The sequence below is a fragment of the Denticeps clupeoides genome, chromosome 19, assembly GCF_900700375.1.
Source record: "Denticeps clupeoides chromosome 19, fDenClu1.1, whole genome shotgun sequence".
Lineage (NCBI taxonomy): Eukaryota > Metazoa > Chordata > Actinopteri > Clupeiformes > Denticipitidae > Denticeps > Denticeps clupeoides.
In genome coordinates this window covers 6,314,739-6,334,137 of record NC_041725.1, presented here as the reverse complement: position 1 = coordinate 6,334,137, position 19,399 = coordinate 6,314,739, and the positions used below count along the sequence as shown (strand labels likewise).

Here is a 19,399-nt window from a genome sequence, read left to right as displayed (position 1 = left end):
TTAACGGGGGGTGGCGACGAGTTCATATTTACGCGGTATATTTCCAAAGCTGCTGAACTCAGGACTGATGTCCACACTGTCAGGTCCTTCTGGGCTGGAGAAGGTGAAGTGCTGCAGAAGAGTCACCACAAACAGGAAGAGCTCCATCCGTGCCAGAGGCTCCCCCACACACGCCCGCTTACCTGGACACAAAGATGAGGACATGAGAAGGACATCATCATTACTAGTTCCCATTACTAGTTCACTCCAGGCATCAGTCGGGATGGAGGAGGACAGAAAGGAGATTGGTGGTGTTGTGGTTCTTGTGAAGCTAGAGAAACCTGTGTTAAGAATTAGGGTGGTCATTACAATGAGTAATGACCAAACAAGTAATTCTTTCCATTTTCCAAGTGTGTGTGTGTGTGTTTGTGTGTGTGTGTGTGTGTGTGTGAGTTTTGTGACACACTTGCAGAAATGCTAGGTGCTGGGAAACAAGCCGTAGCACCAGGAGAGGACACTATACGAGCTGGGGAGGAGGATCGGGGGCGTTTGGTCTGTGAGGGAGAGACTGGCAGGGAATGAGGACGTGGAGGAAGCAGTGGACACGCTGCAGCGCAGCGGGGAGTGAAGTCGGGATCTGTGGGGATTACCGGGGAAGAAGAGAATCGGAAGACGGCGGGTTTCAGGATTGTCCGGGAACGTGAACTGGACGGGAGGATGTCTTGGGCGGCAGGAAGGTAGGGGAACGTAGTCGAAAGGATTAGGCAGGCTCAGGGTCATTAACGGGCAGAGGTCGGGACCGTGGAGTTCAATTCAGTGTTTCCAGGGGATCAGGCAATTCTCGGGGTCGGGGGCAGGTGAAGGTCGTTGTTCATGGGTCAATATCTCTGGGTTATATTTAAGGGAGCGAGCGTCTCGAATGAGGAATCTCATACAAAGAGCAGCGTCTCCTCAGGGTCACCCAACTTTTATACTCAACACTGCACGCTTCCGTTTCCTCTTCCTGGTCGTGGTCTTCCCGGCTGGTCTGGCGCTCTCTGGCGGGCTGGATGCGTGTTGGCCATGACAATGTTGTTTGGTGGTTTGTTGTGTACAGCACTCCAGTATTTGGTGGATTGTTTCACCCCCTCCTAAGGCCCTCCTGGAGCATGTGTGATCCTGTCCAGGAACACATGAGCAGGCATCTTCAACCCCATTGTGGCCCGTGGTGAAGGCCGGGACCCTGCTAGCCCCCACAGGCATCCACACCTCCACCATCGCTGTGGAGTGTGCATGATCCCACCAGGGAATACAAAAACACAAAGAGGACTGGACGCTGGTGATGTCCTCTGAGGGAAAACATGCTGGCATGGGGGCAGCATGTTTTCGGCTGCATCCAAAAATTGTCTGATCTTTCCAGCAGGAATAGAGACATTTGCTCGATTTAATAAGAACAGGATGCACTGACATCTACAGTCAGTCTTCCTTGTTTGGGAACAACGCACGGAAACATAAATACTGGACGAACACTGATGGGAGTGCAGGGGTATTTAACCTGTGGGTGCTCAAGTGCTTGGTGGGACACAAAGATGGGGGATGTGAGTTGGGCAAATGAACACATGTTCAACCCGAACACATGTTCAACCTGAGCCTGAAGTTGGGGAGTTCCACAGCTCTGGAAAGCCAATCGACTTCAGTGTGTAAGAAAACTACACAGGGAATGGTTCTGGCACTGTTCCTCTTCACCATCTACACTGCAGACTTCACTCACAACTCCACCTACTGCTTCCTACAGAAGTTCTCTGATGATGCAATTGTCAGCCTCATCACAAATGGGAATGAAAAGGAGTACAGAGAACTGTCTTGGGATTTTGTGTACAGGTGCCAGCAGAACTAACTCCAGATCAACAATGGAAAGAGCTTGTGGTAGACTTCCGTAGGCACAAACATCCTTCACTGCAACTATTGAATATGACCAAGGTATGGACATTGAGGCTGTAGAACTCCAGGGACCATCTGAACAATAAACTGGACTGGACTCACATCTCCAATGCTATCTACAGAAAAGGGTAGAGCAGGTTGTATCTGCTGTGGAGACTTTTATGGTGAATGGCCAACTCTTGTGTGGTGGCCTCAGCCATCTTTTATTGTGTGGTCTGCTGGGGAGGTAGCATATGTGCTGTGGACAGAAAGAGACTGAACAGGAGGGCCAGCTCTGTTCTAGGATGCCCTCTGGACCAAGTGAAGGTGGTGAGTGATAGGAGAATGGTGGCTAAGCTATCATCCCTGCTGGAAAACATTTCCCTCCCCATGCAGGAGAACCTGACAGCAGGTCATAAGGTCTACCAACCACTGTCAGGCTCTTCAACAGCTGACAACTCGTACATAGACACACACATCCAATACACCAATACACTATCTACAGACATTCACAAATATATTTTTATGTATATACTGATATTTTTAAAGCTCACATCAACTTTTTGTCCCAGACTATTAATTTCTATATTGGATTTTTATATTATACATTTTATATTATGCATACTGTCTGTACTATTATTTATTGCTGCTCTTATTTTGTACTGTCAAGTTCAAGTTCAAGTGACCTTTATTGTCATCTCTTCTATATATTGTGCAGATATACAGAGAGACGAGAAGACGTGGCTCCAGTTTACAGTGCAACATAAAAGTAGACAAAAAAAAAAAAAGAAAACAGATGCGTCACATGAAATACAATATATAAATAAATAGGATACAGAATACACAATTTAGCTAAAAATGTAGTGTTAAAAAGTGACCAGTGATATATACATGTTTAGACTGTGCAAATAAACAACAGTAGTGATAGTACAGTTATTGGTTTCAGTGCAACAAGAAGAGGTAGTCCGTATAGCAGCGTGTGCATATTAGCAGCAATGAGGTATAAAGTGCATAGGTGCAACAGAGTTAGTCCACAGTGCGAGTGTGTGTGGGGGGGAGTATGAGTGCAGGTAGTGTGTTCAGGAGCCTGATGGCTTGTGGGAAGAAGCTATCACACATCCTGGATGATCGAGACCTGGATAATCGAGACCTGTCCACTATCTGGCATGACAATGTAAATTTTCCACTTGTGGGTCTAATAAAGTGTAAGATGGGACATTCTGCAAGAGAGAGGCCAATCACCTCTTTGTTCTCCATATCTTTGTCAAAAGCCATTACAGCATTTAGCATCCTTCCCCCGAGCAAAAGGTGCAAAGCGCCAGCCATTTGTTTCTGGATCGCCTGCTCTCTTTGTCTGCCCCAGACGGCAGACACCAGGGGCGTGACAGGACAGAAACAACAAATTCTGATTGGTCTGTGGCAACTTCCTGGGTGTCAATTGTATAAGAGGAATTTCTCTTGTGGTCTCTGGACTTCCATTTTCTTTTCCATTGGGAGCTGAGGGGAATCTTCCCATCAGTCCCTTCTATTTACCTATTTTTCTCCTAGCTTTTCACTCTCTCTATCTTTTCTCCTTCCTTTCATTTCCGGTTTTCTGAATTGGAATTTGCGCAGTTAAAAATCCTTCAATTCATGTTCAGTATGATCAACATGTTTAGGATCAGAATTTATATTTATGTGAAACTTTTTCCCCTCTGAACACCTCAACAATGCTATAATCTCTAATAGTAACTTTTAGTGATAAAGGTGTAATTCTCTAATCACATGGCAACAAGCGGGACAGGTATTGCATATTTTAATTAAAATATTTAGGAGCATCTACTTACCCAACCATGGGCTTAATAAGCACTGTGTTTCACACAGCAATGTTGGTGACACATTACATTAATGCTTCGTTTGCGTAATGTCCTCCTAGCTTAATGCCAATCACCTTCATTTTGGTTTTGTTTCTGTTTAGTTAATCCTTTTTTTTGTTATCCTGAAGGCACGCCTCTGTGCTTCTTTCCTACACCAATCCCCAGTTGTAACAACTTCCTTTGTATGGTCAAGCCATAAACTTTCCACCTGACAGGGTGATGTACTTTAGTAAAAACCTTTACCTGAAGAAAATGGTATAAATGCTGGGTTGGGATTGAAGTTGCCGTTTTTGTCCAGAAAGTGATTAGGGTTGAAGGTCCATGGACTGTCCCAATGGTCTTCACTCCTCAGTACAGAGTGTAGCAATGGAAGAATCACAGTGCCCTGTAGGAAGTCATGGACAATATCAACAACAATCACAATGCGTTCTGTGTAGTAAAATATGTAATTAAGTGCTGTGCCTATGAAGTGGACACTTCAAACAAATTTAGTTTCAATCACCAAGATTCGTGTGGAATTCCAGCTCAGGGAGAGACGCTTTCTCATCTGTTTGCCTGTGTGTGTGCATGTGTGTGTGTGCGTGCTTAGGCATATCAATTCATATTACATTTCTATAACTTCACTTTACAAATAAGTGTTCAAAATATAACATGCATATAGTGCTTAAAATGATATTTAAGTCTCAGACAAATATCTTATTTATCTGTGCTCCTTCACTCATACACACAGAGTTAGACCCATAGTAAAAACCTAAGTTTAAGCGTGCAAGTTCAGTGAATGTAATTGCACATCTATCATCATAACATAATTCCTGGCTGCTGAGGCCTGGCCAGTAAACACTTCTAATAATTAAGCATTGAGCACCCAGCTTGTGATAGTAATTTATTAGGCCTTGGCTGGACCTTCCCATACCTCCCAAGCCTTGGTTGGCCTTCGACCTCTAGGGAGTTTTCTGCAGGTGTGCATGTGAGTGTATGATATCATTGAAAGGGCATAAAAAGTTTAGACTGAACTTGGGTCATCCTCTGTTTGTGCTGCAAAGGCCCACAAACATTCAATGTGATTAAAAATATACCATACAACCAGGTTGATAATGAATCCAGTCAAATTACACCCCACAGCTTGATGATATCAATTTGCACTAGTTCAAAAAAGAAAAACACTTCACAAAAATCTATGGTAAAAATAGATTACATTCAGAGAAATCAGTTCTGTTACCACTGATACCTTGGGAATAATGTAGCCTTTGAAAATGATGTCTGATGTTGAATAATGTGGGACACTAATGGGGGTGATGTCCAGGAAGCGCTGTGCTTCATGGATCACTGCGTTGGTGAAGGGGAGGGACTTCCTATCTTCCATGGTGGGACTTCGTGTTTGGCCAATCACATCATCAATTTCCTTTTGCATTTTGTCTGGATACAGGATGGGCATCACAAGCATGTTTGCACAGATGTCATCTTAACATTTAAACATTTAAAATTTGAAATTATACTTACCCTGTATGTGGGGGTACTTTATAAGCATCATCAGTGTGTATCTCAGAGTACTACTTGTGGTCTCTGTACCCCCCAAGAAGAGGTCTAACACACTAGATGCTAAATTATCATGGTGGAATTCAGTGGACGGAAGGTTCTTCTCCTGAGGAGCCACAACAATAGTAAGGAATTAATAAACAGGTCCGTATGCACATTTTATACCACTGCATAGGTAGACTGTAAGCGCTGATGGCTAAAGTTCTTCAGGTACCTCATTTAACCTCATGAGGAAACAGTCAATGTAGTCCCTGGGGTCGTCTGGGTTCAGGGTCTCCTGGTGTTCCATAATTTTCTTCATGCAGAAGTCATGCAGTTTCTCCAACTCATTAAAAATCCTTTTATGATAACCAGGCAAGTGGTTCATCAAACGGGGGAAAAGGTTGTACAGCTGAGGAAGAGTGGAGGACAAACATTTAAAATTCTTTGTTCAACACAAACAACCTGACGAGTTACTAGAATGTTATTTCAAGTGGAGACATTGACATAGTAGTAGTAACAAGGTACTTTTCTTTTTTATATAGTGTATAGTCTTCATCATTATGTTAGAACTTTTCTTCTTTTTGGGGGCAGGGGTGGCCACTGAGATGAGCAAAGCACCCTCCCCACACACTGCTCCCCGGGTGCCTTTCTTGGCTGCCCACTGCTCACCAAGGGTGATGGTTAAAAGCGAAGGACACATTTCATATTGTCCACCATGTGCTGTGCTGCTGTGTATCACACTGACAATCACTTCACTTTCACTTTTTTCAAGTGCTCATTCTGAATTTTGCATACTATACTGTTCTGCTATTAATATTATTCCCAACAGATGTGTTACAGTTCTTACCTGTCCGGAGGGGCTGCTGAGAAATGTCACTGATCCATTGATAGTCTGTAGCAGACTTAGTAGTTGGGCATCTTTGTAACTGAAGCGCTGCCCGAACACCAAGGCACAGATGACATTAGACACGGCACGACTGAGGAAAAAACTGGGGTCGAATGGTGCTGCTGAGAGAACCATAAAAATTCATTTATATGAACAAAAAGTCATACATTTTGGTTGTGTATCTTTGCATGGAGGAGTAATTTGACTCACATTTGTTTTCTCTCAGGAGATCCACTAGGTGTTTGCTCTCCTCCTGGATCCAGCTCTCCATCTTCTTGCGGCCCATGCCAAAATCTCTGAGCGTGGTCAGAGTGAACCGCCTCATCTGACGCCAGCGCTCTCCATTACTGATCACTATGCCTTAACAAGCAACAGTCTTATGGTCAACTGAGGAAGTTAACCCTGAGTGTCTACAGGGGGACTGTCCCTGTAACTACTGATTGTAAATACCTCTGGATAAGGGCATCTGATAAATACTGTACGTGTATGTCCCTGTTTTTCCAAGGTGAATATGGTGCTATAATAAACAATTTCAAAACATTTTTCACTTTTCATTTGACCTGTATCCGTAAAATTCAATTGAATTGAAGGAGTCTGATGTCAGCGCTCTCCATTACTGATCACTAGGCCTTAGCATGCAAAACAACTGTCTAAATGTCAACTGAGGAAGTAATTTGCATCATTAGTCTGGATAGATGAAATCTTAGATCACATGGATACATCTAAGCCTCAGTCTCACCGTAGCCTCTGGTTGCTTTGTACACAAACGGTACTGGTGCTCTGCCACTGAAATCTTCGGCCTGGTCCACCAGAGCTTCCTTCACTGTTTCAAATCCTACCAGGACCACGACTCTCTGAAGTCCCATATACACAGTAATGACAGGTCCGTACTGCTTACTCCACTGGGGGAACACAGATAACAAGTTGCAAGCTCTAACAAGACCTGCATTAGAACACAGAGTATCATAGAAACACAAGCAACAACCCATAGATCTCATATTAAGTCTGTTAATGTCAATAAACTGGCTTAATAATGAACCTTCATAGGTTCATAGGTCATCCTATGACCCATCAACCTATGAAGAATAGTATAGCACTTTTACTTCATTTATCTGTAATGAATGGTCAAAACAATATTAGATTAGGTTCTTTACCTCCATGAAGGTCTTGAATGGAGCATGCTTGTTCACCTGATGCAGGTTCCCTATCACTGGAAGAGCGAAGGGTCCAGGAGCCTGACGGCGTTCCCCCTTCGTCATCCTAACAAACAGGAACAGGACCAGCACCAGGCCAGCAAGTACTAGTGTAAAGTAGGCATCCATATCTGTTTCTTATTTAGTTTTTCCTAATAAAGCTTCTCTTCTGCTCCTGTCATTCTTCTGAGCTTTCCTCTGCAGTATCACAGTATTTATGTAGTGATGTGGATAGATAAGAAAGGAGGGCAGAGTTTGAGTGGTGCAAAGTTGAAACATGTAACTTTGTCTATTGAAACATCTTTAAATGCAGGTGTGCCGGCTCTCTTGCCTTCAAGCATGTTTCATTAACAGAAAGCTATAGGACAGCACATGAAAGTTTCAGCGTATAACAAGGCCACTATGACAAGACATGTGGGCAAAGTCCACTTGGGGTCTGTCTGACAGACCTGCTAGCCCACTGACCACACATGCCATACTGTCATGATCTGGACCGGCAGGGGTTACTCCGGATCCAGAGTTCGGACCAGAGTTTCATGTTCGTCTCGTGAAATGTTCCCTGATCGTGTTCACCTGGTGTATATTTATATATTTGTATAAAGCTATCCTGTTCGTGTCTGTTCGCCATCGGGTCATTGCGTATTTATGTTCCCTTGTCTCGTGTAGTTTGTATTAAACCCCTGTCCTGTTTTCGTGTGAATGTGTCCTCCTTCATCGCCATGTCCAGCCCAACTGTGACACAAACAGACACCAAACACCACCACATACTGATACTCACTCTCATACCACACACAGTGATGGACAGAACAAAAAGACTGGACACTGGTGCAGGTACTCTTTTAAAGGAGGGAAAACACGTGTGGGTAATTGTGAAGGGGGCGAGGTGGGGCAGAGCGTGCACTTAGATCATGCTGGACGCATGGGAGGATGGTTAAGAGTTACCCATTGTCACATGATTCCATCCATGTGACCGGGAGCAACACGGAGATGAGATAACGTGACTCCCATAAATTGTTCATCTCCTCACCTCTCAACTCTTCCCTCTCATCCTGTCCCTTCCCCGATTCAACCTAGAATGCAAACGACAACATCCGTGTGGTGTTGTGGCTCACGCCGGCTATTGTTCGCAGATTAAACCAGAGGAAACTTCCTGCCTCCTTGCGTTCAATCACACCAGGGTTTCATGTTTCTCCCAACGCACGCTTACGTTCTGGTCCAGCGATGGTACCGTGACACCCATGTTTATTGCCTGAAGGAGCCATTTTTTGGGTGCACACTTTGTCTTATCTGCGTTTAGCAGAATCTCAGTGCTCTGGCAAATGGAATACGTAAATTATGTCAATGAAAATTACTGAGAAAACAACCTACGAATATTGTGATATTATGTGTCGATTTTCCCCCTTCTCCACTACACATGGAGTGTGTACGTTCATTGAAATTCCTTTTCCAGCACAAAGCAATGGCCTGTCTCAATTTTAGACTAATAAAAAGCTTTTGCTGCCCAACAATGGTCTGCAGCCCAGTGTTTGAGAAGCCTGGATGTATGTATGTATGTATGTATGTAGGAGCATGGAGGTATGGCGGAGATCAGGCTCTATAACCTCAGGAACCTCATTCTTCTCAGCCAGACTGTCTCGCTCAGGTAAAATGATGCGCTTCCCTTCTCAATGTACCAAAACAAGGCACTTAATGTGACCTTCTTCCTAACTGCATATCAAGCAGAGTGATTGGAGGAGCTGGGATAGCAGCTGGATTCTGGCAACATCAATTTGTGCTATCTGTGAAGATATCTTAATTTGCGCAATTCGCAAGGTGCCATGAAGTATCACGATCACAGGCACATAAAATGTGAACCTTTTGATGTCTCACATTTAAAGTACACGTGGTGGCATTGAGTGTGCATGTACGGAAGTGGCAGGGGAGTGGGCATTCACTGAGCATCTGGCTGCAGCCACTGTGAGGCCATAACCCTAACCATGGATAAAGTTCGCTTATGGTGGAGGTCACGTGTTTCCGCCTACTGTGGAGCTCACTGCCGGCATGCACGCAGATTCCCTCCACCACACATTCATGGAACAAGTGCTTTGATTAGTTTTTTGAACACGCTTTATTTTTGTATGGTAAACATTTATAATTTCTAAACGTGAAAAATGCCACGTGTGGCGTGTGTCCGGGTTGAAATGTGTGTGTCTCACGCTCAGTGCTGTTTGAGTCTTATTTCTCCTTCTCGTAGCTTCCCACTTGCTGGGACACCCATGACCCATGATTTTTTTGATTTTTACGAGAGACTTCTAAAGGAGCGACCACATGTTTGTTTTCTGGGGTCCTCTATATAGAGGCAAACATAGAATTTCTGTCTTTGTGTGTTTCCATTTCTGCTCGGGTCTTTCATTGTGTTGCTGTTGCATACCCATCATTTTACATTTACGCCATTTATCAGACGCCCTTATTCAGAGTGACTTACAATCAGTAGTTACCAGGACGCTAGGAACTTCACTCTAGTGGTAGCATGAGAGTCTACAGCCCACACAAGTGGCTCAGGTAGTGCAGCTCATCCAGGATGGCACATCAATGTGAGCTGTGGCAAGAAGGTTTGCTGTGTCCGTCAGTGTAGAGGTGCTACCAGAAGACAGGTCAGTACATCAGTACACCGCTACCTCAGCCTTTGTGCAAGCAGGAACAGTAGGATTACTACCAGAGCCCTGCAAAATGTGCATGTGTCTGCTCAAACGATCAGAAACAGACTTCTTGGACCTCTTACTTGGGGGAGGTCGCCGTTTGTTAAAGATACAAGAGGGTGTTCTTCACAAAAGCACAAAATGCCATGGTCCTGGAATTTCCCATCTTACACCATGTTGGCTCCTATTCCTCCACAGATGTTTGCAGAAGCAGTCTGCATGTCTAAGTGCTTGATTTCATAAAATAAAAAAAAACATTTTGAGTGTAGCTGATTTAGTTTCATGTTATTTGAGCAATATGAGGAAATAACTTTTCTCTTCAAGCAGCATTTATTAGAAAATGTATTCTTCACAAATCAACCACATTTTTACATTATTTAGATGCCCTTATCAAGAGCAACTTGCGACCAGTAGTTAAAGTTAAAGTGGTTAAGTGTCTTGCTCAATTACACAATGGTAGTAAGTGGGACTAGGTTACTACCATTGCATTTTTACATAATGTGGTGACAAGACACTAGTGTGCGGCTACATATGTACATCTACTCCAAACCAAAACCTTAATAATAAAGTATCCTAAAAGCAAACAATATTGGTGAGAGATGGTTAGTGAGATAAGAAATTAATACACACAAATTGTTACAAAAAAGATAAAATAGTGCAAAATTCCAGCAGTTGGCTTGTTTTACAATACCTGGATTGTATACATTCAATGATCATGTGATTTCTGTAGGTTAAATATATGCAAGTAGATTTTGGAGAAAGTAGTTGGGTTGAAAAAAATAAGAGATGAATAGTATGTTGCACTGATTGTCCTGTTTGGTTAGCGGGGGGTGACTATGAGCTCATATCTACGCGGTATGTTTCCAAAGCTGCTGAACTCAGGACTGATGTCCACACCGTCAGGTCCTCCTGGGCTGGAGAAGGTGAAGTGCTGCAGCAGAGTTACCACAAACAGGAAGAGCTCCATTCGTGCCAGAGACTCCCCCACACACGCCCGCTTACCTGGACACAAGCATGAGGACATGACCATTACTAGCAGAGTAATTACCATCATATTTTACCTTTTAGTATAATCATTTTAAAAAGATAGAAATGTCTTTCAAAAAGAAAGATAATCACACCAGACCAAGCAACAACCTTTCTAAGCATTAAAGAACCTCAAAAGATCAAAACAAAGTCAAACAGAGAGGGCCATAAAACTATGAGAAACCTGCACACCGATCTCATCACGAATCAACCCGAGAGACCAGCAGCACAGCTGATGAATAAGAGCAAACCTTATCAACCATCGATAAAGTGGGAACCTTTCATGCCTTATACTGCGCAATTATCCGTCAGACAAAGATTGTGCACGGTATTTGCATTGACTGTTCGCTGCATAAGTCTGCCTCTGTACTACACTTTACACTACAGCACAGATCTTTATATGTTTAATGACTAACTCTTATCCTATGACAAAAAAGTCACTCTCAATTAAAGTAAGAGGCAACGGGCAGTCTGTGTTATGTGAGAATAACAAAAAGACTATTATGATACTTACCAAAATTGTGGGGCATACATTCAGTCAAAATATTATTATAGAATTCTGTAACCCAGCCATTGGAGATACATGTGACAGTATATTTCTTGATGCTGGTCCCAGGCGCATCGGGAAGGGCCCATCAGGTCCTCCTGCTGTGGCGACCCCTAACAGCGACACCTAACCCTTGTTTTGTAGGTTTCTATTGTATGGTCTAGCCATAAACTCTTCACACCTGACAGTGTGGGCACTGACTGTCTGCTATAGTAACTGCTTTACCTGAAGAAAATGGTATAAATGCTGGGTTGGGATTGAAGTTGCCGTTTTTGTCCAGAAAGTGATTAGGGTTGAAGGTCCATGGACTGTCCCAATGGTCTTCACTCCTCAGCACAGAGTGCAGTAATGGAAGAATCACAGTGCCCTGTAGGAAGATATTGACAATATCAATAACAATCACAATGCATTCTGTGTAGCAAAATATGTCATTGAGTGCTGTGCCTATGAAGTGGACAGATTTAGTTTCAATCAACCAGCTTGGTAATGAATCCAGTCATCCAGAAGGGCCTCTAGTGACTGGCCACAACTCGCTGACACTGATTTGCACTAGTTATGAAAAATTTGTTCTGTTATCACTGATACCTTGGGAATAATGTAGCCCTTGAAAGAAATGTCTGCTGTTGCATAATGTGGGACACTCAAGGGAGCAATGTCCAGGAAGCGCTGCGCCTCATGGATCACTGCATTGGTGAAGGGGAGGGACTTCCTATCTTCCATGGTGGGGCTTTGTGTTTGGCCAATCACATCATCAATTTCCTTTTGCATTTTGTCTGGATACAAGATGGGCGCCACAAGCATGTTAGCACAGATGTAAGCATAACAGGTTGTAGGGTTTTATGAAAAATATCTGCATTGTCATCTTGAAGTTTATCTTGCGATTTGGGATTATTCTTACCCTGTATGTGAGGGTACTTTATAAGCAACATCAGTGTGTATCTCAGGGTACTACTGGTGGTCTCTGTACCCGCCAAGAAGAGGTTCAATACAGTAGATATCAAGTTATCATAGTGGAATTCAGTAGAAGGAAGGTTCTTCTCCTGAGGAGGCACAACGAGAGTGAGGAATTAATAAACAGGTCCGTATGTATGTTGACTTCACTGTAAACCACTGCATAGGTAGACTGTAAACACTGATGGCTAAAGTTCTTCAGGTACCTGTCAGGATTGCCTGCAGCTGGGCTCCACACCTGACTTTAATCCTGACGCCCCATAAATGCCGGAAGTTTCCGCCCGTTCGGGGTCGCTGGCATTTTCGTGGACTCTGCACGAACTTGACCTGGTTTTGTTTTGAGTGTTTTGAGTTCTGGCAATCGCCACACGCCTACGGGTTAGTTTATGTTCGTAATTTAAGTTAAATTGTTTTCGGCCACCGCGCCATTGTTTATTTGTATTTCTTTGGTTATTGTATAATAAAACCCCCTTCCCAGCATGTCAGACCTCTGCGCTTCCTTCCCTCGTAAGTCCGTAGTCGTGACAGAATGCCAGCGACCCACCCAAAAGCGCAGAGGTGGAAAGCAGAGGAGAAGAAACGCCGCGAAGGACGCAGCCCGGCGCGGCGAACGCGGACACCAGGGGAGAGACGCGCCGCCCGTTCTGGTGGAGCGTTTTCTCCCCGAGAAGCCGTGGTACGCGGCGCCACGTGATGACGTCACCCCCGGGAAACTCCGCGAAACCCGGAAGCGACAACGTCGGCGGGTGAGGGGGCGGAGCGAGGACGTTGGCGTCGGTAGCAGCGAGGAAGTGACGTGGGCAGCGAGCGCAGAAGATGCGACCCCCACGATCTTCGCCATGTCGAGCCAAGAACTCTGCGCTCTGCTGGCAAGGCTCCCCGTGGACTGGGACGACACGGACGACGGCGAGAGCACGGGAGACGAGAGTTGGGCTCCGCCCATCGCACCAGTCTGCGATCGTCGCAAGGTCCGTGGGGACCCACGTCACTTCCAGGGGGGTGAGAAGCGGCAACAACAACGGCGGCGTTCCTCCAGCGAGGAGGTGGGCAGCCTCCAGCCCGAATGGCCAGAGTACTGCCCATGGGAGCTTATCGCGCCATGGGTCCAGGATGTCCGCAGGGTGGACGACCCTTGGAGTCACCGGTGGGAGGACACGGATGACGAAAGCGATGATGACGTGGATTTTCGGTGGGCGGTCGGTGCCGGGATGGCTCCGCCCAGCATGCGCGTCCGAGATCATCGCGGCGTCCGTGATGACCCATGTGACTTCCGGGGGTACGAGGTTGATACGGACGACGACCAGGATGACGCCGTTTGGGCAGGCGGTGCCGGGATGGCTCCGCCCATTGCGCCCATCCAGGAGCGTCACGAGGTCCGTGGAGACCCACGTCCCTCCCAGCAGTGTGAGGAAAGCTGGTGGAAGAGGGCGACGGGAGGTCGCCAGCCAGCAACTGCGCTGCCGGGACTGCCTCGCAGGGAATCCTCCATTCCTGCTCCAGTCGCCGACCCGCCTTCCCTCTGCCCGGACGTTCCCCAGCGAAATGGCAGCGCAGCACCAGCGTCCACACCTGCTGGAGAAGACGTCCACCCCCCTCCACACCACACACCTACCACCATCTCCAGCGACGTGCCCAGCCCCGTGTGGGACAGCCCAATTGTCCCGGGACCCTTCAGTGGGGCAGCAGACACAGACGAGATCACTACCATCCTCACGTGTCTGACTGGATCAGCATGGGGCTGGAGCACAACCCTCTGGCAGCAGGGAGAGACAGACAGGAGTTTTCGGGACTTCCAACAGAGACTGAGGGCGGAGTTTGATCGGCCTGAGCCAGGGATCGAACTCTGCCCCTCCACCACATCCAGTGCCAGTCAGGATCCGGGGCAAGAAGACCCAGCACTGGTGGGCGACGAGAAGGTCGCTCCTCCCGAGATCCTGGCTGTGCCCCCTGAGGAGGTCCCGGAGAGCCCAGAGAGGGAGCCAGACGACCCTCTCTTCTGTCTGTCTCTGTCTGTGTGTGTCTGTGTGGCATGTGTCCGTATGTCGCCCCCACTTCCCCTCTTTGTGTCCACCAGATGGCGACCCAGCCGCGGAGCCGAACCCCAGGGAGGAGGTTCCTGACCCGAATGTGCTGGTCCAAGGCGAGGTGGACAAGCCCCAAGGTACCCCTAAGTCCAGCCGGGGGGGGTGCTCCCCCAAAGAATTTTTTGGGGGGGGTGCAGTTCGGGTTGGGGACTCCTCCTGAGGGGAGGGGAGGTGGGGAAGCGATGGAGCTGGGTCCTCCGGTAGCCAGTGAGGAGGGCGGGGCAGGCATGGGCCTGCGTCTGCCTCCAGAGGGGTGGAGCGCCATAGAGCCCCCGGGTAGGCATGAGGACCCAGCTGGGACAGGCACGAAGAGGGCCTGCTTGTCCCAACGGACGCAGAAGGGGCTAGCCGGATGGTCTGGCAATGCCCCCCCCTTGGCACCAGGGCCGGGCAGCGAGAGGGGCTGCATAGTCCCAGAAGGCACCAGCCTGGGGTGCCTGGAACAGTCGCCGGAGGCTTTGGGACAATCTCCCTGCGCGGTGCAGGGGGTGACACAAGATGTGTCAGAGGGGACATGTGGAGACAGGGCCCACACGTACCCAGATGGATCGGCCCTGATTATTGTGTGCAGGTACGGGAGTCCGGGGCCGCCAAGCGGGACCACGCCGGGGAGCCAGGCCGAGGGTCCGGGGCCGCCAAGCGGGACCACGCCGGGGAGCCAGGCCGAGGGTCCGGGGCCGCCAAGCGGGACCACGCCGGGGAGCCAGGCCGAGGGTCCGGGGCCGCCAAGCGGGACCACGCCGGAGAGAGCCAGGCCGAGGTCCGGGGCCGCCAAGCGGGACCACGCCGGGGAGCCAGGCCGAGGGTCCGGGGCCGCCAAGCGGGACCACGCCGGGGAGCCAGGCCGAGGGTCCGGGGCCGCCAAGCGGGACCACGCCGGGGGAGCCAGGCCGAGGGTCCGGGGCCGCCAAGCGGGACCACGCCGGGGAGCCAGGCCGAGGGTCCGGGGCCGCCAAGCGGGACCACGCCGGGGAGCCAGGCGAGGGTCCGGGGCCGCCACGCCTGACCACGCCGGGGAGCCAGGCCGAGGGTCCGGGGCCGCAAGCGGGACCACGCCGGGGAGCCAGGCCGAGGGTCCGGGGCCGCCAAGCGGGACCACGCCGGGGAGCCAGGCCGAGGGTCCGGGGCCGCCAAGCGGGACCAAGCCGGGGAGCCAGGCCGAGGGACCGGGCGGCCGCCACGCCTGACCACGCCGGGGAGCCAGGCCGAGGGACCGGGGCCGCCACGCCTGACCACGCCGGGGAGACAGGCCGAGGGACCGGGGCCGCCACGCCTGACCACGCCGGGGAGCCAGGCCGAGGGACCGGGGCCGCCACGCCTGACCACGCCGGGGAGCCAGCCCGAGGGACCGGGGCCGCCACGCCTGACCACGCCGGGGAGCCAGCCCGAGGGACCGGGGCCGCCACGCCTGACCACGCCGGGGAGCCAGCCCGAGGGACCGGGTCCTCCAAGGGGAGGATACAGCAGGGCAGGAGCCCTGTGGTTGCCGCCGTCCACCCCGCCGCCTCCACTGATGGTACTGTTGGGGCTCCGAGGACGTAGCCCTTGGAGGGGGGGCTCTGTCAGGATTGCCTGCAGCTGGGCTCCACACCTGACTTTAATCCTGACGCCCCATAAATGCCGGAAGTTTCCGCCCGTTCGGGGTCGCTGGCATTTTCGTGGACTCTGCACGAACTTGACCTGGTTTTGTTTTGAGTGTTTTGAGTTCTGGCAATCGCCACACGCCTACGGGTTAGTTTATGTTCGTAATTTAAGTTAAATTGTTTTCGGCCACCGCGCCATTGTTTATTTGTATTTCTTTGTTTATTGTATAATAAAACCCCCTTCCCAGCATGTCAGACCTCTGCGCTTCCTTCCCTCGTAAGTCCGTAGTCGTGACAGTACCTCATTTAACCTCATGAGGAAACAGTCAATGTAGTCCCTGGGGTCGTCTGGGTTCAGGGTCTCCTGGTGTTTTATAATTTTCTTCATGGAAAAGTTCCTCAGTTCATCCAATTCATTAAGAATCCTTTTATGATCACCAGGCAAGTAGTGCATCAAACGGGGGAAAATGTTATACAGCTGAGGAAGAGTGTGAAAGTTACTAGAATGTTCTAGCAAGTGGAGATATTGGCACAGTGGTAGTAACAAGTTATTTTTTTAATTCTATACTTTACTTTTGTTTTGTGATGAGTAGTCTTACTATAGAATCCTCACTATGTAGGAATATTTCTTCCAGAACTTCCATACATTATATGTATTCTGTGTGCTATTCTACTGTTAACATTATTTCCAAAGGAGGTGTCACAGTTCCTACCTGTCCGGAGGGGCTGCTGAGAAATGTCACTGATCCATTGATAGTCTGTAGCAGACTTAGTAGTTGGGCATCTTTGTAACTGAAGCGCTGCCCGAACACCAAGGCACAGATGACATTAGACACGGCACGACTGAGGAAAAAACTGGGGTCGAATGGCGCTGCTGAGAGAGCCATAGAAATATTTTAATGAATAAAAAATCATACATTTTGGTTGTGTATCTTTGCATGGAGGAGTAAGTTGACTCACATTTGTTTTCTCTAAAGAGATCCACCAGGTGTTTGCTCTCCTCCTGGATCCAGCTCTCCATTTTCTTGCGGCCCATGCCAAAATCTCTGAGGGTGGTCAGAGTGAACCGCCTCATCTGACGCCAGCGCTCTCCATTACTGATCACTAGGCCTTAACAAGCAAAATAGCTTTGTAAGATATGTGCAAGATATGTGTTGATTATATGATACTCATGATACTATATGCCTCCATGATACTCATGGTTTCATTTAGTGATTGTGATCATTTTTGATGTGATACACAGCAAGCACAGTACATGGTGCACATTCAACTCCTCTGCGTTCAACCCTCCATCACCCTTAGTGAGCAGTGGGCAGCCATGACAGGAGCAGCATGTGGGGACTGTTCATTGCACAAGGGGACCTCAGTGGCACCCTAATGGTTCGAGATTTGAACTCTGAACACGAGTCCACTTCCTTGCATGTTAGGCCACAATTGCACCGTATCATTAGTATTGGGTGAAATCTCAGATCACATGCTTCTGAGCCTCAGTCTCACCGTAGCCTCTGGTTGCTTTGTACACAAACGGTACTGGTGCTCTGCCACTGAAATCTTCAGCCTGGTCCACCAGAGCCTCCTTCACTGTTTCATATCCTACTAGGACCACGACCCTCTGAAGTCCCATATACACAGTAATGACAGGTCCGTACTGCTTACTCCACTGGGGGAACACATACAACAGGTTGCGTTATTACATGTTCTAACATGTTCTAACAAGGCCTGCATTCAAACACACAGTAGCATAGAAACACAAGCAACAACCCATGGATCTCATATTAAGTCTGTAAAGGTCAATAAACTTCCTTAATAATGAACCTTCATAGGTCACACATAGGTCATCAGCTCATGAAGAATAATATAAGTATAGTAGTTTTACTTCATTTATATGTAATGAAGGGGCAAAACGATATGCGATCTGGTTCCTTACCTCCAAGAAGGTCTTGAATGGAGCATGCTTGTTCACCTGATGCATGTTCCCTATCACTGGCAGAGCGAAGGGTCCAGGAGCCTGACGGCGTTCCCCCTTCGTCATCCTAACAACCAGGAACAGGACCAGCACCAGGCCAGCAAGTACTAGTGTAAAGTAGGTATCCATGTATGTTTTTGTTTTTCCTAATAAAGCTTCTCTTCTGCTCCTCTCGTTCCTCTGAGCTCTCGGTGGATTTATGTAGAGATGTGGAGAGATAAGAAAGGAGGGCAGAGTTTGAGTGGTGCAAAGGTGAAACATGTCCCTTTGACTGTTGACACATTTTAACTCCAGGTGCGCCGCCCCTTCTGCCATCAGGTGTGTTTCATTATTAGAAAGCTAAAGGACAGTACTGTACATGAAAGTTACAGTACTGAAAAGGTGGCCTTTCCACACAGAGCCAGTGCAGCTCTCCATATGCTTAAATCCAGAGATAATCTGATATATCAGGTGTGTGTGGGGGGAGACCTCTATCTTCCTCTGTCTTTAAGGTTCCCAGGTGATTTAATGAACAGTGTAGGGGAACAGAAATGGTACCGCATTCCACAGTCATTTAACATCCCTCCAAAGATAACCCCCACAGACCAGGGCAAGATAACCACTCTAAGGATAACGGAGCGCTCTCTGTTGATCTAAAGATAACAACAAATGGGCCATAAAATCCAGGACACCTCTCTCTCCAGCAGACTGGGGCAAAGGCTGTCCAGAGTTCCCGCCAGAACGTCTGGAGAACAAAGAATAAACCTTTCTTTAATTCTCCTGGAGTATTCGAGACTCATGGACTCATGGGACAATAGACCTTCATCTCCCATGTACCTAGTTAACCTAGTTAACTTCAGGTTTTCTAGTTATTGACAAGAATGTGGAATTAGTGAATAGCGAGAGTGTATTGCATAAAACCTATATCACTTTCTTATAATGAGCATCAAAATGAACTCATCTTCGGTCAGACTGTCAAATGGGGGAGATGCCAGCCTTCCCTGCAGCATCACACCCTACTACAGCCATTGAGGCTAAGGCCTCAACCTGGGGTGATTAAAGCTGGCATCCCATTTCCTACTTAAAGGAGAAGCAGCAAAAATAAAAAAGGAGAAGGAGAGAAACGGGAAGAAGGGAAGCAGAAACAACTGATCCCAACTGAACAGAACAGCAAGAGGAACAACAGAACAACAGAACTTCAGCCACAATGACACCCTGTCAAGGAGTCAAGATGAGAGACCAGCAGCACAAGAG

The 19,399-nt window shown here is 47.9% G+C and overlaps 2 protein-coding genes across 2 annotated transcripts; both read right to left on the bottom strand.

Moving 5' to 3' along the window:
* Positions 1 to 7,460, bottom strand: LOC114769716 (cytochrome P450 2G1-like). Its single transcript, XM_028962983.1, has 9 exons — positions 7,293 to 7,460; positions 6,878 to 7,040; positions 6,349 to 6,498; positions 6,100 to 6,260; positions 5,485 to 5,661; positions 5,235 to 5,376; positions 4,963 to 5,150; positions 3,978 to 4,119; positions 1 to 182 (listed from the first exon to the last, which is right to left on the bottom strand). The coding sequence occupies exons 1-9, from the start codon at positions 7,458 to 7,460 to the stop codon at positions 1 to 3; spliced, it is 1,473 nt and encodes a 490-aa protein (XP_028818816.1).
* Positions 7,461 to 10,616: 3,156 nt separating this feature from the next.
* Positions 10,617 to 18,366, bottom strand: LOC114769712 (cytochrome P450 2G1-like). The gene is made up of 9 exons (XM_028962980.1): positions 18,128 to 18,366; positions 17,698 to 17,860; positions 17,161 to 17,310; positions 16,914 to 17,074; positions 16,502 to 16,678; positions 12,481 to 12,622; positions 12,168 to 12,355; positions 11,808 to 11,949; positions 10,617 to 11,011 (listed from the first exon to the last, which is right to left on the bottom strand). The coding sequence occupies exons 1-9, from the start codon at positions 18,293 to 18,295 to the stop codon at positions 10,830 to 10,832; spliced, it is 1,473 nt and encodes a 490-aa protein (XP_028818813.1). The 5' UTR covers positions 18,296 to 18,366; the 3' UTR covers positions 10,617 to 10,829.
* Positions 18,367 to 19,399: the final 1,033 nt, after the last annotated feature.